At 42.1% G+C, this 22075-nt stretch overlaps 1 protein-coding gene across 5 annotated transcripts in view; it reads right to left on the bottom strand.

Annotated features, from left to right (window-relative positions):
• Positions 1–4772: 4772 nt before the first annotated feature.
• Positions 4773–22075, bottom strand: part of PRDM15 (PR/SET domain 15) — a 48667-nt gene continuing 31364 nt past the window's right edge. For 4 of the 5 annotated variants that reach the window (XM_077818220.1, XM_077818229.1, XM_077818237.1 and 1 more), the window contains 12 exons: positions 21649–21743; positions 20602–20733; positions 19193–19327; positions 17366–17529; positions 16640–16719; positions 15578–15697; positions 14720–14851; positions 14193–14276; positions 13838–14013; positions 12615–12695; positions 10972–11181; positions 4773–10519 (listed from right to left, as the gene is read on the bottom strand). In XM_077818220.1, the coding sequence (XP_077674346.1) occupies positions 10043–10519; positions 10972–11181; positions 12615–12695; positions 13838–14013; positions 14193–14276; positions 14720–14851; positions 15578–15697; positions 16640–16719; positions 17366–17529; positions 19193–19327; positions 20602–20733; positions 21649–21743 (1886 nt within the window). In that variant the 3' untranslated portion in view covers positions 4773–10042. The remainder of the gene's footprint in view (positions 10520–10971; positions 11182–12614; positions 12696–13837; positions 14014–14192; positions 14277–14719; positions 14852–15577; positions 15698–16639; positions 16720–17365; positions 17530–19192; positions 19328–20601; positions 20734–21648; positions 21744–22075) is intronic. The other variant, XM_077818245.1, reaches the window with a different exon arrangement.

The following is a 22075-nucleotide window of genomic DNA, read 5'->3' as shown; positions in this document are numbered from 1 at the left end:
AGCAATTGATTCACCGTGGTGAAGACACCATGGTAAGTCGATCTAAGTACGTTGACTTCAGCTACGTTATTCACGTCGCTGAAGTTGCGTAACTTAGATCGATCCCCGCCCCCAGTGTAGACCAGGGCTTAGTGAGGACAAGGCCAATACGTGCAAAACCCTCTAATGTAAACAATAGTTATATCGGTATAAAAGTGCTTATACCAGTATAGCATATACTCAGACAAAGACATTTAAGTTGCCTTTGTTTTGTGTTTCATTAATGTTTTTCTATAACTTGTAAATTTCTGCAAGTTTTGTGTTATTACTTTATCAGGAAACACTTGTCAAATGGGTTTAGTGTCTGTGTTCTGGTTTTATAGTAAAAATAATATAAAATGAAAAAGAGAGAACTTCTGAATCCATTTACAACTGTGTTAACCTTCTCCTTACTATTCCTGAGGGAATTCTGCACCAAAAAATTCTGTGCACAATATTTTAAAATTCTGAAAAATCCTGTATTTTGTCAAAATCACACAATATAGTCACACCAGTTTCAATTATTTTGGTACAGAGGAGGGAGATCACCCTACAGCCCTCTCCCCATACCTTCTGGGACACAGACTCAGTGACGAGGCTGCACCCACCTGACACAGTGCGAGGGCCAGGCCTGCCCCACACTTGCCCCAGAACCACCTGGAGCCCTGCCCTTCCATGCTGGGTGCACCGTGATAGCAAGTGAGAGGGACAGAGTCTTGCACGGACACCCAGCCCTGCCTACCCCCCACAATAGAGGGAGTGATTTATACCTCCCCCAGCTGCTTGTGACACCCAAACAGATGCACTTACTCGGGACCGCTGCCCAGGAGGGGTGCGTGCCCCTCTTGCGGCTTCCCTTCACCTCCCCATCAGAAACCATTATTCTGCAGGGGGAAAAAAATCTGTGGGGGGTCATTAATTCTGTGCTTGCGCAGTAGTGCAGAATTTCCCCAGGAGTACTTCACCCCACTTGCCTCAGGAAAGATTTTTGCTGGATTTGCAAGTGTGTAACTGATGTGCAAAATTTGCCCCAAAATATTTCTGGATTTTAGTTGGGTATCTAGAGACTGTGATGTCATTTTTCCTGGGTTGTGAGCATTTATGGACTATTTTTCTGTTCAACTATTTTTTTGCGTATCTGCCTTTCCTATTCAACCACTGCAACTAGAAATAAGAATGTTTTTCTTTTCAGTTAATTGAGTAAAATGTTAATTGTATGAAATGATCATCTCAGTGGCAGGTTTGAAAATGCACATCTAATTGAGACACTCTGCTGCTCATCCTTTTTACTGTGAATTTTGCAAAGGCAGGTAAGAATTTTGTGCTGTAACATTAGTAGCCTGGCAGGAAAAAAATCAAGGAACTGTACTCCTTAGTAAAATGCTATGGTTATGATAGGCTTCTGCTGCTATATACAAAACAGTTAAGTTTTGTTCTCAAGCCTTATGTCCCTTAGACACTGAAATTAAAAATTCAGAGAGACAGATGGATGATATATTCTCCAGCACATGAAATTTTTCACAGCCCGGAGCAATATAGCTAAGTCAGCCTAAGTTTTAGATGTAAACCAGGCCTTCAATGTAAGCTTCTTGGGGCACGAACGATCTTTCACTATGTGTTGATAGAGTGCTTAGTAGTACGATGGTCTGTGATCTGTATTGGGGATTTTAATGCTATAGTGTAGGACAAATAATAATAAAGAAGCGTTCTGTGTGGGACAGGAGGTTGTCTATAGGACTGGCATGTGTTTCTAGAATAATGTTCTGACAGTCTTCCTCAGTTCCTTCTCTAAGGAACCTTGCAACAAAAGTGCCTTTACCAGATAACTGTTTATTAAGTGACTGTCTGATCCTTCATTCCCTCTGCACCCAAAATGCAAATGCCATTTCCTTTAATGGAAAATTTAGAAACATTAAATATAACAAAACTAAATATTAAAACCCAGAACATACTATTAGAAATAAATTAAAATAATAAGTGAACCTAAGCTCCACTGTCTACAGCAGAAGAGAAGACAAAAGTTGATTGGATGTTAAGTGCAGCACATGAGAGAAGTTTGTACTGTGCTGGGAGGCCGAAGGCTGTTTCAGTCCTGCGTGTTCCCTTGGTGTGGTTTTTAAGAGTCGTTTAGCCAAAATCACGTTTCCTTATTTTTGTACCAGAAGATGACAGATGATGAGACAGAAAACACATTCTGCTGCAGTTCCATAACTGGACACCAGCTCATCTCGTTAAGGCTGGTACAAGATAAATGTCAATTCAGCCCCACTCCCTATGCAGGTCCCATCCATTGTTACGATGGCAAAAGCCCTTCACTCTCATAGTATTCCCCACATACTTGATATTTTGCAGGTTGCTGAGTGTTTGCTCCTGGTGAATAACACAGGTACCTACGATAAAAGCTCAGTCTTGTGAACATTCAGGAGGAAACTAAAGCCCAAAGCCTCCAGCTTTCTGCAGGGTAGCAGAGGGCACCCAGCACAGCAGAACTATTGCACTTCCAGTGTGATAGGGACGGGAGAATAGGCTGCAAGGAGTCCGCGCAGGAGGTGGATGTGTACTGTGGGTTTGATCCTGCAAGGTGCCGAGCACTCTGGTTCTCAGCCAGCAGAGTACTTAAGCACATTCTTCACTTTGAGGATATAAGTAATTCCCCTGGACTTCCATGAGTCTGAAGGTTAAGCACGTGCTTAAGTGAGTTGCTGAATTGGGGCCAGTGTGCTGAGCACCTTGCAGAGTCAAGCCCTGCAGCTTGTGTAGTACAGCTCTGGGAGGGCTACCGCCACAGTCATGCCCGGGATCTTTCTGGTGGTGGGTGGGGCTAGAGGACCCGCTGCTAGGCAGGGGCACAATGAGGGAGCAGTCCAGACCCTTCCTTGGCCAAACTGGAAAGGCATTACAATCCCATGTGCCACACTGCAACACCTCTTTTGTAGTCATGGTGTCCCTGGGCACCCTCAACCCTTGGGAGAAGCAAAGCAGGGAGCACCAGGAATCCCCAGTCACAGGCACATGAGAGAATTGGATCTGGGCATTTGGTGCTTCCTGGAGAAGCAGAGAGACAGAATGCAGTTTGGGTTCCCAGAACTGCTGGGCCCCCTCGTGAGGATGGTCCTCTTCAGCCTGACTGTCTATCTGGGGAAGAGCTCAGAGCTGGATGCGGGGCAGCACTAGGGGACTGCATGTGTGGATGCAAGACAGCATGCATGAGAGTACTCAGGACCGAGGATAGCGGAATGTCAGGGGAGAGCTCAAGGGCAGTGGTGGATTTCTTGGATTCTTCAGAAAACAATCCAATATGTCAAATGTGGTTTGACTATCTTACGGATGCTTCACGTGATGAATTTCAGTTTGAAATGGAAATGTGAGTTCCGTAGTTCAAACTAGTAGTGTTTGTAGAAAGGTACAAAGAAAACATCCAAGACAATGTTCTCAACGTTTGTTTTAAAATGTGCTGTATGCTACACTTTGTGTAAGTCAGAGCCTGAAGTAAAATTTTACAGCAGCATTATAAAGGTTTCCAAATCAGGGGTTTATCAAGAAAACTGCAACTTCTTCTTACCTATTGGAGTGCAAATGGGTTAGTGGCAGAAAAATAAAACCTCTCAGAGCTGGAGGAAACAGCCTTTGGAAGACCTAATAACCATCTTGGTCTTTCCCCATGTTCAGTTGTTTCCTTGAAACCAGTGATTTTTAATTTTTTTGGACATTAGCTGGCACAAGCTTATCTGTTGTTTTTGGGGTTGCAGAGTGATGGAGTTGCAAAGTACAAATGCCACATTTGTTGTGAGAAGTGTCTCTCCTGGTGCTCCAGGTTGCCCTTTTGCCCTTGCAAGGCTCACCAGCTCCAGTGGCCTAACAAGTATTCTCACTTTCGGTGAGATTTTCTCCTTTGGATATTGTCTCAATGCTATTTTGAACCCCCTCCCCTGCATTTTTGCAATGAATTCCGTTTAATTTCTTGATGTCCTCCAATGCCCTCTTGTAAGATCTTGTGCTTGTAATGGTATAAGGTAGCTATTTTGCTCCAAGAATAAAAATAGTAATTTGATTTCCCTTTTACCCGTGACATTTCCTCATACGTGTGACGCCCCACCAGGGAGAGTCTTCGCTTGTTTCATCGTGAATGAACACAAATTTAAATTTCTAGATAATATTCAAACAGCTGGAAATTGAAATTCATATAGATTCTCAAAGTAACATCAGAATCTAGAAGAGTCTGCAGCTGTTTCTTGTTCTTTCTAGCATTGCTATTTGGCTTCTCTATGTGAAGACAATGCTACGAATGAAGTCAGTGACTCACAACTTGTTAACTGAAGGCAAAATTACAAAATTCTGCAGGCTTCTGAATGGCAGTGGGAAGCTCAGTCCACAGCAGATGCACTGAATTTCCCTTCTTTAAGGAAACCAGGAATTGGAGATGTTATGGCATCTATAGGCTCTCTGTCTGTGTGTGTGAGTCTGGTGTGTGTGAGTGAGAGAGATATATGGCTTTACTCACGGTTTTCAGGATGGGAAATTCAGTTACCTTTGCACACACACACAGCACCATTTACTGGGTTGTTCTATTACACAGTGATAGGAAATCTTTTCTGAAAAATTAACTCTTGAATAGCTACCCATGTGTCAACTTCAGAATTTCCAGAACTTCAAAATTTCCAGAACATTAACAGGTACAGAGAATGTGGCTATTTAGACAGATGGAAAAGCAATATATACATTTCTACACAAAATATACACCTTCTGTATTGAGAAGTCTCAAAAAAGTTTAATAGTAGACAGTGTAATAGCACTTGATACAGTAAGTTTTCCTGAGAGATCTCAGACTACAGATGAGGAGGACTTAACCTTTTCCTCATCCCACTTCTTTACAATGGCAGTGCTGTAGTATAATTATTTGAAAACTGTACCGTGTTTTTGTATTCTGTGGTACGTACAAATGTAACGAGACATAACTTGAGTAAGCTTCTTGTCTTTAGAGCAGGCAAAGTTCGATGGTTACACTAATCCTTTTTTGGTTTTGAATGATAGCACTAGTAAAGATTCTGCAGCTTGAGGCTCCTTTGTTTCAGTGTCCATGTGCCATAGGCACCATTCAACTAAATATTTTATCAATAGACAATTGTATGTACATGGAATGCTATATGTTGCTATTTTGGCTCCAAATAAGTCAATATTTTGCTATTATCAATGTGCAAAATTCCCAAATCACTGCTGAAAAGACAGGGAATAACTTCACATTAGTCAAAAAAGGCTGGTGATGTACTGGCAAAGATATTGTTCAATAAATGCATGTCTCTGTGCTGGATTACACACCCCTTGTATTTTTACTTTGAAACAAAAGGGCATAACTTTGGTATTCATTTGAACTAAAGACAATATTTCTTGAGCAAAGGAGATATAGAAACTGCTCAGATAAGTAAGTTCCTCATATTGGGCCAAAGTATTAAAGAAAAATCCTTGACAAACTCTGTGGAAAAAAGTTAAAAGCAGGCCAATCCTGAGAGATAACCCCGACCACAGTAGCATTGCAAAGGACATGTTTTCACAGGGAGAATAGTTGTGAAGCTGCAGCACACACTAGCTCTCCAAGATCAGCTCATTTTCAAGATCCTCCACCCCCAACTTCTCCAAAAAAACATCAGTCGTGCTGCAGTTCCATACGTTGCATCTCACCCTAGGTACAGGGCTTTTTGGGGGGAAGTTTAGTGAAAAATAATCAAGAGAAATGCTCTGATAAATGTTATGTTTGCAGTATACTGACCCAAGTAAAACAGTTTTAAAGTTGAGGTGCTCTGAAAAATGTAGCTGAAGTTTATTTTTTGAAAAACTTTCTAATACTTTTTAAGCTCATAATCTCTTCAAGGAACTTCAGTGTTTTTGCCTTTTGTTCTCCTGCAGTGAAATGCCTTTCAGTATTTTGGGGTTAGGGGAAGGCTACTGGAGAATCAAAAGAGACATTTCTTTTGATATGATTACAGTAGATCAAATAAATGGTTGGCATGCACACATTCATTATATGATCACCCAGATAAAAAGCCTTTCCTTCTCCTCCACTGTTCCCACCCTGATCCCACCCACATGGAACTCTTCCCCACCCCCAACTTTCCTTCTATGGCCTTGCTAACATCTGGAGGAAAGAAGCTCTGCTTCATTGGTCCTCATAAAATCTGTCTCAGGGCTCTCTCTGTTGCAAACCATATAAACATCAACCCTATTTCAACATTTGGCACTTAAAGGAAAAAAAGCAGGGAAATTCACAAACAACAAACTTCAGTAGGAATGAGTTGATTTTGAAAGCATATAGCAATAGAGCCTATCCTGTCCCACTGCAAATGTATTCTAGAGCTTCTGTTTCAAAAATCCTCAAATAGGACAGTCTGGAAATGAACAGTTAAGGGATGAAACCACTTTCCTCATTATTTATATTGCAGAAACACCAATCTACAAGGCTCTAGAGAAATTAAAGAAACTAAATACACACTCATGCTCATTTTACTTTACTGCCACCTGATGAACTTACACCTCCTAGCCCAACCTTCAGTTTGCATAAATACATATTACTAGGAAAATGAAAGAAGGAAAAAAAAACCCAAACATTTCCTTATCAAGGGGTCTATTTTCAGTGTGATATGGCTCTAACATGTAGTACACTTTTTTAAAAGCAATACATATGTTTGTTAGTAAATGTAGGTAAAATGTACCAGTTAACTTTACATCACCATAGATCAACATATTTTGTAACTCCATAATGTTTTCTCTCAGCCACAAGGTTTTTTGCCGGTGCGCGCGCTCTCTCTCTCTCTATATAAAAACCCCACTTTCAATCAGCACAACACACTTGCAGAAAATTCTGAGTTCCAACATAAGCAAATGTACCCTGGGGCATAGAATCATAGAACCATAAGGTTAGAAGGGACAGCCAGGGTCATCTAGTCCAGGGGTTCTCAAAACAATTTTTTTGGTGGCCTCAGAATGCGACCACCAACTCTTGCTGGTGGCCACTCTGTCAATTTTTCCTAAAATACTTAATTAACTTTAGGAAAAACAAATATGTACAATGATTTGGACATGTGTATGTATTTAATGTAGGATTGGGTTTTTTTTGCAGACTCAATAATAAAAATAATGTACAGTTGTCTCTATTCTTTACTGGGTCTGAGCAGAATAGAAATACAAATAAGGTGCTTTGCATGTTCTTGTCCTTTTTGTTGCCCCTTTTGCTTTTTTGGTTGCTTTTTATATTTTAGACTTAAGTCTAGTCAGCCTGCTGCTATGAAAAGTGATGCTTGTATATTAATATCTCTTTTCACAGCCTCCCAGCTAGCTACTAAGTTTGTTATGAAAAGTGATATTAACAAACATACAAATATCACTTTCACTGCAGACTTATTCGGCCCTGCAAGCCTGGGGACAAATTAAGCCCTGGATGGGGAGGTGGATAGGGAGGCAGCAGGGGCCAGTGGCTGACAACCGCTGCGTGGCTGAAGCCTGGGGCCAGAGGAGGCAGCAAAAGCCAGGGGTGATGGGGGATGAGCCTAGTGCTGGAGCCTGCCACAGTGTGACTGAAGCTCTGAGCTGGAGAAGGCAGTGGGACACAAGGGTGATGAGGGAGGGCTGCTGAGCCTGGAGCTTGTCACCAAAGCCCCGCGCCTATCGGATGGGGCCTGGAGACAGAGCCTGAAGCACTGCACCGGGGGAAGGAGCCCGTCACTGCACAGCTGGAGCCCCGCAGCTGGAGCCTGCCGTCCACCACTCCAGGGCTGAAACCTCCCCCCACGAAAGTGGGGAACTCACTGGCTGCCTGCTCCTCCAGCATTTGTGTCTGCAGAGGACAGGGCCCAACCCCTACTAGGGGCGTGGGGAAGGTACTGGGGCGGGGGAGGGGGAGAGGCTGCTGCTTTGCCCCCTCACCCAATCATTGCCCAGAAGGCTGTGGCCACATTTGAGAAATGCTGATCTAGTCTAGCCCCCTGCCAAGATGCAGGATTTGTTAGTTTTGAAATCTTTAGTTCTAATTAAACAGAATGTTATTTCTTCATCTCACTAACATTATTATTTCAGACCACAACAAGGGTGCATAATTTAGGTTGCATGGGAAGGTGTAATTTGCATGGGGCAATAGTAACTGAAGAAAGAATATATGGTTCTGAATTTTATTTTTGTTGTGAGTCCCTTGGGGCAGGGACTCTCTGTGCTGAACGTTTGTACAGAACTTGGCACGATGGGGTCCCGCTCCTATTTCAGGCCTCTGGACAATGCTACAATACAAATAATTAATAATGAGCAAAGTGGGTGCACATCCTTTAGCTATTCGTTTCCAGGCATTCATACTTCTGAGGGATCTGTTTTTGTCTCTAAGTAGAATGATTTTTCTGTGGATATTATAATTCATTCTCTAGGGGTGAGGTAGATATTGCTGATACACACTTTCAAGTTTAACTCATTCCTCATCACGTTTTTGTTTACAAACTGAACATTTTCATTAATGTGTTAGGCACAGACAGGCTTTTCATTTACATCAGTCTGTATCCATTGTGAAGTGCGGCAATTGCCGTATCAAGGAAAATCCCTCTTAGCAAGTTTGAGTGCCTCTGTTTGTAATGCAGGAAAGGAACTTTTTCTTCATCCATTGGTGGTTTGGAAGTTTTGCCTTTCAGGTGTCCAGTGGCAGAGAGCAACTTTTACTGTTCACTGCTCTTTGAGAAAAGCAGTGCTTTGTCCTTTGTGTGAGAGGATATCATCTTCATTTTGATATGCAACAATCCAGACTGTGCACTGGCACAAACAGAAGATATGGAGGATACAGCTTATCAGGCATTGGAAATGGCAGTCTCAGCAGAGATGGGTGCATCTGTCCTTCATTTCCCGTATAGCCAGGCAGGCCTATATCCATTGGCTCAGACTGCCTCCTTGTGGCAGTATACATGAATGTTAGATATTGCACTTTATGACTTCATGACAGCCAGTGGATGGCTATGGGATTTGGAAGTTCTACAAGCAAAATCCACACACTAATTCTGCCATGCAGAAGAATAAGGAGATGAAAAGATACATGGAACCAAGTCAGACCAGCCGTTGATACGTCAATATCCACCAAGAACACACAGTGAAATACAAAGGTTATATAAAAAATTACTTTCTCAAATGTTTATTACATGATGAAAGAAGACTAATTGGTAATTCACATCCTGAACTTGATCAAAGGGGAATGATTGCTCTTCAGGCCTCCTAGCTAAAAGCAATATTGAAAGAGCAATTTTAACAAAATTACGTAAAATCTTATCACATTATGGTTTCAGCTCATAACCGGTTTGATTCAAACTTAACTTTACTAGAAGACCGTAAAAGTTGTTTTAACATTAGACTGGCTATTTGCTTCAGGTAGCACTGACATGTTTTACTCATAAAAGATTTTTCCATCACTACAATGGAAATACTTTGTGAAATTGGGTACATTTTCTTTCACCCCATAGACCCTACTTCCAGCCCCAAACCCTCACCCTTACTTTACCAGATGTTCTGTTAGATACAAGACCGTCTAAGGATGAAAAAAACAAATCAATCCTTTTTTGGGGGGCTCAATTATATCTTTACATTTCAGTTTCTAGAAGGTGACAACCAGTGAACCCCAGCTCACTGTATACGTTCCCTCCAGCTTGGAAAACGATTAAATTGTATGGCTGAAGGGTTAGTCATATTTACTATTTGTGATTTCCTCTCTTTGTGTAAGGTCTATTGTAATGCTGTTGTCAAAACCCAGAACCATCACTGCACAAAACACACCACCACACAAGGGTGCTGAATTTAGAACGAGACTTCTAGACGGTGCTGTGTTTAGAAATAGTGTGCGAATTTCAAGACCACAGCGTTGCAGGGTGCTATGCCAATTTTAGTTTACATTTCATTGTATAAACATTTTTCCAGCTCTGTTTGGTATCCAGCAAACAATTCACGTATAGTTTTCCACTTTTTTTTAAACTGTCTCATAGTCCAGTCCATTTCAAGTCTTTTCAAGTATAAATCAGTAGCTGTACATCTGCTGTTGCTGCTCTGTTTGAACTTGCTGCTGTCCTGACTGCTGTTGTGTTTGCTGCGATTGGGGCTGCAGGACATCAGTCTGAGGCACTGCCCTCCATGTCAATGGATGCTGCTCTGTGATCTGGTTCCCTAGAGGAGCAATGGAGTTCACCAGGGTTGTCAGGTTTATAAAATGCGCCACAGACTGGGGATTGGCTGCCTCTGGCTGTGGCTGTATCTGAATATCGTTTTGGCGATTGTGCAGCATGGCAGAACCACTGACAGTGTCAAATGTCACAGTAAGAATTGAATTGTCGAGCTGTAACTGGCGTTCAGGAGCAGTAAGGTGGCCCACAGCCACTGGCTGGAGGTTTGTAAATTGGGTTCCAGCTGCCGTGGTAATTGGGGTGACGGTAATATTTGTCAACCCAACAGAACTCGAAGGGGCCGTGACGTTTGGGTCTCCAAGGGTCACCACCACCTAAGGAAAAACAGAAATAAAACCTCAACCTTCCGTTGGGCTCTCTGAAATGAAGCGTGTTAGCTGGATGCAGACCATTTTGGTGCCACTACTGCTGGCCCTGGATATCATGCTGAAGGGAATCTGACTGCTGCTGTAAGTGGAAGAAAGCAACTAACAAGCTAGAGACAAATGCAATATTGATAATGATCCCCTGGATTCACTCCAAACTTGCAAGCACAGCTTCAGCAAGAGGCAGTGGCACCAAATGGGCAGAAATGAAGATAAGGAGTTGAGTGGAAGTGAAGAAGATTAAATAGACCCCTCTTCCTCCCCCATCTTTCTATATCTCTTTGAATTGTGCTTTCTACCTGCAGCTTTAAATCCCTAGCTCATTCACGTTTGCCCTTAGGATTCCAAGAGCATCAACCCCTGTTGCAATGTCTGTCCAGTAGCTTTTCATGGGAACTCACCTGCTGAATACTTTGTACAGCTGAATTGGTTTCATCTCCCACGTTCCCTGTGAATTCAGCTTCTTTCTCTGTGTATTCATTGAAGGCAGGGTCCTCAGGCACTTGCGCTTCCTCCTCTTCGCCCGGCTTCTGCTTTCGCTTATGGCCACGTTTAGGAGCTTTCATATGCTTGCCTTCGGGTAACTCTCCCTGTTCCAAGGTTAACTCAGGCTACAAGAACAGAGTTTTCAGTACAACTGAATGTCGCTGCTCAAGTCATTTAATTCAGAGTGTCACCAGAGGTTGGTTTGCTGTCCATCCCCAGGTGAAGATGACATGACAAACTGGCTAACACCAGATTTGAGGGAATGGTTTTGCTCCCTGTAATTAACTCTTTACAATACCGGTACCCCCACTAAACCACAGAGCGGAGAGGTTATTAGCATCTCTGTAGTACTATTCAAAAAATGACCTACACCAGCTGAGCTGAGTCACTGAAAAATGCATTTCCCACCAACCATGCTGACCACAGTTAAGATATTTGCAAAGGACATAACCCTTATTTACAGTAGGCATGGAATCTGGTTTTCCTTAGATTTTTTTCTCCCTCTCTCTGCAATGTCTTTCACACTCATTCTGGATTTGTTTTCCACTCTGCCCACTCCCTCTTCTGTTTTTCACTCTATTTTTTCTTGGCATTTTTGCGGTTCCCGTTCCTGCTCCATTTTTCAGACGGTCTGATCATGTTTGTTGCCTCTTTGAATCCCTCCACTGCCTTCTGCTCACTTAACATAAAATTAAAACCCCCTGTCCTCATCTTTTGCCCAGCATTGCTCCCTGACCACCCCATCTCTTACTACTCATGCTCACTTGTTCCCTGTTGCTCTACCTGAGCACTTAACGTCCCTCTTTCATTTCCTAATCCTATTCCTCTCCGAAAACCTGGCTCAGTTGAAATCAATGGGAGTTTTTCCATTGACTTCAGTAAGGCCAGGGCTTTACCTTCTGTTTTCCTCTTCAGAATCCTGCTTCTGATCTGATCAATCTCTTCTCTTTACTGTCCCTCCTTAAAACACACGTCTTCCACAAGGCCTATAAAGCCCCAGCTCAAATCTGCCCTGTGATGCTGCTTCCACAATTTGATTACCACAAGTCTGTTAGCCTTGAGAGCAGGGCCTCTGTTTCTGATCTGTTCATCACAGAGCCAACACACTGACAGTACCGAAATGATTAATAATAATATTTGTTAACTCTTCCCACACTCTGCTCCATTTTTCCACTGCATTTCCTCTCTGCTTCTTTTTTCACTCTCTATAAACAGAGCACAAACCCAATCCCCATTGGAGTCTCTAGGCACTACCGTAATAAGAAGCTACAGTGTCTGAGTAAAGTTTTCAAACCTGTTTTTCCACCTTCAGGAAAAGGAGTTTGTTCATCCTCCGTTAAGACTAAGCCTGTGACAAATGCAAAACACTTGCCCATAGTGCATACAGGATCCTGAATCCAACCCCAGCGCTCCTCAGCAGGTTCCAGTTTTATCCGGGGTGGCTCACCAGTGGCGGTGGATGCTATGGTGTATGTCATTCAGTGCCATGGAAACAGCATGTGAATGGCAAGGACCCAAAGCCACAGAAGAATTTAGGATTCTGCTACGGTTAGTTTACCTGAACAATCCCAATAGAGGAGGCATCAATGGTGGTAGCTTCTGGGAGCTGCTCTAAATCGTCAATTCTAACTGAAAGAACCTACAGATAAACAGATCCTGGTCAGCTTGATAAATTATGGCCAGTACAGAACAGCAATGGAGAGATCCATTGACAATAACACAGGACAAGATCATGCAACCGAATGCATTTTAATTGATATGGTTAATCAATATAATGTGTTTTACTTTCATTCATAATAATAATCTTATGGTATATAATTTTTCTTCCTCTCACTAACACCCCAGCAACCAATTCCATAACATCTCATTGCTTTCTGTGGGAAAAAATAAACATACTGTATGGGTCACTATATTCCATATAAACAAAGGGACCACACTGCTGGAAATTTAGTTTAAACGTAACAGCAGCTGCAGTGCATCTTTTTATTCTTGCTTCCTAGGCAGACAATACCCCATTAAACCTGAAGGACTTCAGGAGAAGACAAACCATCATTTACCTGCCCTGATGCCTCAGTGAGCAACAAAAATTACAGCACCCCTGAACTACAAGTCTCTGAGTGTGGCGTGCTCCACTGTATACAACAGGATCTATCAATCTCAATTCACTAAAGATCAGAAACAACCAGCTCTCCACATTTCAGGTACTTTATTATTCAGATTGGTTTTAATGCAAAAGAGAGACTGCAAGAGTTTTGCCCCTTATTGTGTTTCCGAGCCTTCACTGGGAAACAAAGGAGATCAAGGAAGAGCAATAATAATGATAAGCGGTTTATAAAGCAAGATCTCCAAGGGAAAAGTTAGTAGAGCAGGCCATATCTGAGCTAGATTAAAGGAATTCTGAGGGAAGACATGATAGCTGTCAACAAACGTGTGAAAGGAACGCCATAAAAGGAACAGGGATCAATTATCCACTCTAGTTGATGAGTACAAAACAGAAAAATACGGAGTTAAGATGCAGCAGAAAAACTTAGCTGAATTAATAGGAAAAGGGAACTATTAAATGTTTATGAATCAGCAATTAGAAGGAATACAAACAGAGGGGCAAGATAGTTGTGGAATTGCCATTAATGCAGAAAATCAAGCCTAACACAGACACTTGGTTTACAAATAACCAAGATCAGTCCTGCCAGAATGTAAGAAGGAAGTAGATGACTCACTTGAAGTCACAGCTAAGCCAAGTGAATTGATAATAAACCACAATCCATCTGCCACAGATCTCACCTCTGGATGTTTGCGCCTCATATGTCGACTCATTGAAGCTCTGGTAGAAACCTTTGTCCCACAGAGCTGACAACTCTGAGCTTCTACTTTATCGTGAGTTAGCTGGATGTGCTTCTGAAGCATGTAATCGGTGACGTACTTCTTATCACAGACTGAACACGTCCACTGTTTCCCCACTGGTGGCAAATGAAATGAAAAGGAGTTAGTAGATATCGCTAAAGGGGAATATTGTTATATTGCATTAAGGGGAACACCCTTTTTTTTTTTAATTACGTAGTGCAGAACGCTGACTCAGGATTGCTTGAAGCAGAATGTCAAGCTGTTGTCTTTTGATACATTGCATTAGAACACTTACCTGTATGAATCAGTTTATGGGTCTCCATTGTGTTTCTCTCACTAAATGTCTTCCCACAGAGCTCACACATAAAATCTTTGATCCCTGTATGGAGAGATTACATTTAAAACTGGAGTGATAAACAACGGTACCTAGTACAACTGTGAATCTTAGGTTATGAAAAATCAGTTTCACTAGCCACTTTTTCCATTGTTTGCAAAAGTACTGTAGGAAATGCAAGCACTAATTGGAGCTGGTGCAGTGGGTGAGACATTTGTCTCTGGGGATCAGAGTTCAAACCCTACTTCAAGTCAAAAACCGTACCCTAGACCCAATGGTCTATGTTAAAAAAAAAACCATGACACAGTGGGCAGGTCTCTGCTCATGAGAGGCCAAAGTCTTCACACCTTGTAAAATACTCCTTTAAGCTGTGTTGCTCATGCTCTTCGACTGCTCAGAGCAGCGTAATGTCATATATTTCCAAAACAACCATTTAACTGATTAAGTGCGATTTCTGTAGGATGACCGGTCCTCTGGGTTGCTCTCACCTGTGTGCCTTTTGTAGTGCTTCAGCATGTTGACCTTCTGTGCGAATTTACGATGGCATTCCTTGCATTCATATTCCTTAATCCCTTTGTGGAGTTTCATGTGGTGACGCAGAGCATGTTTTGTCTTCATTCCTGTGAGCCATGAAGATGTAACTGAAGACATGGTGGGAAAATTCATCCGCATTACCCTTTGCCCCGCACCCAGAGTAAGGACTCAAGATGAGCGTGTTTCAAGCAGATGATCCTAACTTCATCCCTAATAGAAGATGTCCACAAATGCCCACAGCTGAGCTAGAAATGCTCTTTAACTAGTGGGTTTGGGCTTTTTAAGTAAAAAAAAAAAAAGATATATATATATATGAAAATATTTAAACTCACTAAGGAGGGTAAGAGAAAAGCATGGAGAGATAGGGAATTTGACAACAGCATAATCTAAGGCACAATATTAGTGTCTTGCAGGGATTCCAGTTCAAAGTTGTTCAAGTAACAAAGTAGAGAAAAATGTATATTCTAACTGCTAACTCCTGAAAACTCAGCCTAGAACGCACAGTTAAACTGTGTTCTTTCTGACTCTTTTCTGGGACGTAAATGTGATGGAAATCAGGCAAGCAAGCATTCCTGAAATTTGCAGCAGAACAGATGAAGAGCTTTAGAAGTCAGGTTTGCTTGCTGCAGGCCAGGGAACTGATGGATGTAAAATTAAGACAGACCCCTAACATCCTGATCAGCATGGCTTCCTATTCAAAATACAAGACTCTCATTACTTTGAGGACTTCCCTGGTATTTAATGAAGCTATTGGTTTTAATATGGGAAATGTAACCTAAACAAAATGTCTAATTCAAAGGCGATGTCTGTACCTTTACCACATTCCGCACACAGGTATTCTCGGATGTTATCGTGGACTCTCATGTGCTCTTTTAACATGTCCTTTCTGGCAAATGACTTTCCACACTGCTCACACGCATGACTTTTTACACCTTCCCAAAAAAAAAAAAAAAAAAGGTTATTGCAGTATATAAGCAGACTCTCTGGGGAAAATGTGTGTGGTGCTAAAAGCTGACAAACCTCTGCCAATAGATTCACTGAGCAATATTCAAACGGTCTCCTGAACAGCTCCTCTCATGCTAACTGTATCCCAAAATGAATTATGAGAAATAGGCTAGGGAGAGAAGAGGTTTTCCTCTGAGTTTTGAAACAAGACTGAGGCAGAGAGAGAGAGAGAAGAAAGCCATAGAGAAGGATCTGATGATGAGCTGTAGAGACTTATGCTTCTCTATCAACAATGCTGAGATTGTGTAAAGGGACAGAAGAGTGAGTGGTGCTAAGTGAGCAGGTGAGGGGAGTGCATGGAGACAAGGGACAGAAGTCTGACTGGAGAGTTTTAAAAACCAAGGAGCTATATTGAATGGCATTCTGAAATGCACAGTGAGGAGCCAGCAAAGTCATTTAAGGATGAAGGGATGTGGACGTGCTCTGCTCCACCTCAGAGAAGATGGGGAGCAGCCTTCTGTACATGCTGGAGTAAGGAGCTGGCACTCTAGGATGCCAAAGAGCTGGAAGGAACTGCAGTTCTCAAGGTGAGAAGAAATGAAGGCCTGGATGAGTATTTCAGCAGAGATAACTAGAGAGCCAACATTTTTATTGGATGAAAGCTAAATTATATAATCAAGGAATCTCTTAAATCAAGCTCTGGTATCATTTACCCTCATCAATAATATATATTTATTTACTTTATGAAATTGGCCTGCCATAAAACCATAAAAATAGCAATAATTGTATGGGTTCTTACTGTAAACTACCATAAACTAAACTACCATAACCAATTTCTCCCTGACAAGTAAAAGTATGGCCTCAGAAAGCATCCAGAAAAGGAAACCTTTGATATTAATAATAAAGGAACAACAACAACATTGTGTTACCTGTGTGTATAAGTTTATGTCGTTCCAAATTCCCGATGCTGTTAAAAATCCTTCCACAAATTTCACATGGGTGGATGTATCTGAAACAGAAAAGGAAGCAGACTCTGCCATTCTCTTTTTGACAGGACTATGGTTTCAGTAATCTCAATCAGCAACTGAAATTTGTTTGAGATGATTGTTACTGGAAAGGTTTCCTTGAAATATAAGCGTATGGTAAAATAGGCTTAAATAAAATAAGCCTTAAAAAACACACACAAGTACATCTGAAGGCAAGTGTGGCCAGGCAGTATTGTGCTCTCATATTATACAGTCATTTTTTGATTGGATTAAAAACCTTTACTTTTTAAAAATCCCGAACTATTATCTGCCTGATGGTGTACCTGCTATATATGACATGACATATTGACAGTCAGGGGTGTATTTTAATCCTTTAGTAAACGAGGACCTGATCTTGCAGCCCTTAATGAAGCAAGATCCCAATGGGACACAATAACTGCATGACTGTATAAACCTGAGACTATGTCAGAAAACATCAGCTACTCATATCACAAAAGGAACTGAAAAAAAGACAGGATTTCTCCTGGTACCTTGACATTCAAGAGAAAAGCCTCAAGAATGTCAATGTGTGTCTATCCCTCACTAACTAAGCACCCCTATTTGGCACAACCACCACGGTCTCAAAAAATGTAGTTGTTCATACAATATTATTCAGGCATGTCATCTTACTTCTGCACATTGGGATCAGGCAGATTCTCCCGGTGAATGACCATGTGAGCATGGTAAGTTGCCTTCAAGGCGAATCGTCGATTACAGATGCTACAGCCATAGCCTTTCTCCTTGTGAACCTCCATTATGTGTTTTAGGTACTCCTTCCCTCTGCCAAAGGTTAACTGCAGAACGAACCAACAGTGAAGGCATGGGAAAAAAAATCTCTCAGGAAATAGTGACCAGTTAATGTAGTACTGGGATCTACAGCATAAATAGCCAGAAATCAGAAATACTGTCCTCACTATCAGACAAAGAGTACAGGGAAATCTATACTCCTTCCTGGAACCTGTTTTGTCACTGAACTACTAAGCATACCTATAAAGAACATCCAAAACCAGTTCCTCCACACGGGAGACTGTAGTTTGGGATGCTAGCTCAGGCTGGTGCTCCCTTGCTGGCAGGGGCTGGGAATGCTGCAGGGGCAGTCCACTCAGCCACTGGAGATGGAAAAAAAAGTCTCACATTGCTCTGCTAGGAATCCTCTGATTATTTCTGGCCCTGAAGGGAGCTACAGCCAACCACCCTTAGCCATCAATGCAGCAGACCTGCAGAGGGGGAGAGTAGCTTTTGGACTCTAAGGATCTTTCCCATTTCATTGGGGAAGCAGAGAAGATACAGAGAAATTATCTCCTTGTGCAGGAGTCTCATTTTGCTAAGATTTACTTTTCTATTCTTCCTTCGGAATGCACAAAGAGACATTTCCAGCCAGGAAGAGCCTTCCCTTCCCAGCACTCACTCATCTTCCACAGCTGTTGCTGTCTGCTCCGATAGTGGATTGTTCCGTTTGCCTAGGACTGCAGGGATGCTTGATACCAGAGCTGACAAAGAAACAGCTTTCTAACCTGAATTGCGTGAATTTTCTTATTTTGAAGCCTACGTTTATATCACGATTAGCCTGGCACAACAGGCAGCCTAAAGAGTTACCACAACGCACCACCTCAGGGGTTTCGCTTCTCAGCCGTTTAAACTGTACTGAGCTGAAAGTGAGGCACGTCACTGCTGAGGTCACACATCTTTATGATGATTATTTGTACGACGGTAGCCTCTAGAGGCCCCAAATAAGATCAGGGCCCCCTTGTGTGAGGTGGTGTAGATGGTAAGTCCCTGTCTGAAAGGGATTACAATCTAAATAGACAAGACAGACAAAGGCTGGGAGAAGGGGAGTATTATTATCCCAGTTTTACAGATGGGGAACAAATGAGGCACAGAGAGACTAAATAATTTGCCCAAGATAACAATCTGTGGCAAAGCTGGGAATTGAACCCTCATCTCCTGAATCTCAGCCCAGTGCCTTAACCACAAAGCCATTCTGCCTTTCTGACATAACCAATAATTCAGTCAGTTTAGCTGTCCTAACCAATCAGTTCGCCAACAGAGAATTCTAAGAGTCTTGAAGATGACATTTTCCCCCGGCCATGCCACACACACACACACTTCTTTCCAACTCCCGAAAGCCCTGCCCAGCTGTGATGATCATCTCTTCCTCCCACAGTGGATGGCTCAATCAAGTATGCTCCAGAGGCCACAAATGCCATTCCACTAGGGTCAGATGCCAGGGAGGACTGTGGCAGCCTCTCATTGCTACCAATTCTTGCTGACATGGGCGTGCAGGACCACAGTTAGGTCGTGGTCTTGAATCCCCCAGACTGTGCTGCTGCTAGACCATCAGACTGGCCCTCTCTTAGCTTATTTTCAAGGTTCTGTGAAATTCTAATTATAACAACTTTTTCTTTGACAGAAGAAACCAACACACACATTTAGTTGGAAAGGAGAATTTAAAGCTACCTGGCACCTTTTGCAGCTATACTTGTGAGGCTCAGAATCTGCACTTTCATCAGAGTTGTCATCGTTTTCCTCTGATGAGATTCCGATTTTACCAATGAACTCTTCCCTCTGGTGGTCATCCATTAGCGCAATGTCCTATACAGGGTGGGGAAAGAGATTCCATCTTAATCAGATCTAATGTCAAAAGTTAATACAGCCCCAACCCTTCTGCCACACTGACTAACTACATAAACAGCAACAATAATGTGATTCAAGGTATTCTCCCATATAATGAAATCCCTGCAAAAGTTCCCCAGTTTGTAGACGGACACAATTTTGTTATTTTTTAAATGTCAAATATATGCATGTTTTATTAATATTAGAATAAATAGGGACTAAACTGCAGTGTTAAATCCATAGCACCATTTTAATGGCACCATTGAAGAGCGTAATACCTTTCAGTTTGTGTTAAAGAAATTGCACCATTTCACTAAACCACTTCACTCTTAACTGCATTAAAAGGGTTTGTCAGACAGTTCAAAAGGCAAGACGTTTCCCCATGAGGATCCTGTAATACCTCAGGGATTCTGAAAGACTTTCAGAGTATGGAACACATTATAGCAAAGAGACTATTTCAGGCATGCCTCCCCTCCCATTCATAATTGCTTAACAGCCCTGGAGCAACTATAGCAATTGCTTATACAGAAAAGTAACATCAAGAAAATATTCAGGATATAGCTACCTTTTAATGCAGTTTAGCAGCTGGCAACCAGGAGGAGGAGCAGCAGCACCATGTCTGCGGACCACCAGCCTGTGCTCTGGGGATCAGTGTGACAACTGCTATAATAATTAATCATACTTCTACCCAACACTCGCATAGCACCTTCCACCCAAAGCTCTAAAAGGGATCATACCAACACTCATCAATTGAGCCTCCACACCCTGCAAAGGAGGTAAGTGTTTTCTTTGCTTTAGGTGGGTGAACTGAAGCACTGTGGTTAAGTGGCATGCCCACGGTGAGGCAGAGTGTCAGAAGCCAATCTTGGGTCCTGAACTAAGCTGTCCTCCTGACTTCCAGTTGCTTGCCATAACCATTAGACACCACCTCCTCTATGTAACCTATCCATTAATGTTTAAAGTGATGGTTCCCTCAACTCTCCTACTTCATAGTTTTTTCTCATACTTAATCACCCACAGTGTTGAAGATAAGTTGCAAAGGTTTTACCTTAAAAAAACCAAAACCCTTGTTTCTGAGATTCCAAACACCAAATTCAGGCTTGAATCGAGTAACAGACCCCTACAGAGATGTACGTACAAGGCAAGGAGATGTATGTGATCCCTCTTACGTGGCCAGCATGATCACGCCACCTTAGTATTTGCTAACAGGTTTCCAATAAAAAATGCAAGTTATCAGAATATTAACAGAATACCTTAAAATGGACGTGAATATGATCTCTAAGAACGTCCACTCTAAAAAATTTACGTCCACAGATTTCACAGGTGTATTTCTTGTCTCCGTGTGTCAGGAGGTGTTTGTTCATATTGCTCCTGCATGAAAATACCTAGGGTAGAAGAACACTGAAGAATGTTTTTCATGTCATGCCTCAAGAGGCATCTGAGCTACTCCTCTTCATAACTTAATTTGCGATTTAGGTATAGGAGATATTTAATACTGCTCTACCTGTTCCTGGGCAGGGCAACCTATTTGTTTGTGTTTCAGAGAAGTAAGAGCTCCCATCATCCACTCCACACCAGGCTACACAAGCTGTTAACGTAGTGACTTATGCATCAATAATCACTCAAAGGATTAGCAGAGATCGGTTATGTAAAAGAGGTGGACGATTAATAAACGTGGAGCAGAACTACAATTAATACATTTGGAGATATGTGGGGATGGTCCCTTGAAACAGGACTGCCTAAGAAGGGTGGTCTCTTCTATATACGCTACACTGCAGTGACTCTTAGCTATACCCAAGTAAAAAAACCCATCATTGATGAGTCCAAATTCCACCACCGCAAATCACTAAACATCTCAGAAACAGTAGTTAAGCCCACATTCATGTCCATGCCATTCACATTCACACTAATCTTGGACTGCATATTTTACCACCCCACACTGCCCAATTGGACTCGTGGCTGTCATCACTACACAACACACTCACTTTCAGTTCTAACACAGAATTGCTCACAGAGCCCACATCCCGCTCCTCTCACTCCAACACAAACCCTTCACTCCAACCTAAGCCAAATAAAGAGACTGTATTAATAGACAAAGCTGGAGTGTAACAGTCTATAACTGAACTGCTCCTCGGAAAATATGAGGTTGGACTAGGGTTTTGTTTAATGCTGCTTTAAGTGAAAAGCTCCTCAGAACGTTGGCTACAGAGCTTCTCTTGGTGCATGTGTAGTGCGCACTGGAGGGTTGCTGGAGCTTGAATGCAAAGCTCTACCTGACATAATCTGGCAAAAAAGCCTACCTTCCCACATACAGGGCATCCCGAGGGTTCCTTCTTGTAGCGCACCATGTTCTCTGTGCTGTGCTCAAAGTCTTCTCTTTTCACACGCCTCACCCCTTAATGTCACAGTCCCCACCAAAAAAAAATAAAATAAAATAAACCACATTTTCCACACCTGCACGCCTTTTCAGTCAAATACACACTGTTCCTGTAAAGTGCAGTAAGATAGGGGAGTAGCGCTCTATGTGTAATTTTGTCTCTGAATGAACGAACCAATGCTTATTTACAGCGGTGAAAGGGATCTTAGAAATACAAGAGAGGCGTGTTGAAGATATATTTTTTGTTTCCCTGTTGGTTACTGTTCCAATCTTAAAGTGCGAGAAAAGATACTTTTCTACTGCAAGCAAATCACTTTCATTATTTGTTTCAGTCAAGTCTATCTGGTGCA

Source organism: Eretmochelys imbricata, chromosome 1 (assembly GCF_965152235.1).
Source record: "Eretmochelys imbricata isolate rEreImb1 chromosome 1, rEreImb1.hap1, whole genome shotgun sequence".
Classification (NCBI taxonomy): domain Eukaryota; kingdom Metazoa; phylum Chordata; order Testudines; family Cheloniidae; genus Eretmochelys; species Eretmochelys imbricata.
Note: the sequence above shows the minus strand (reverse complement) of the source record. Positions and strands in the feature narration are given on the sequence as shown.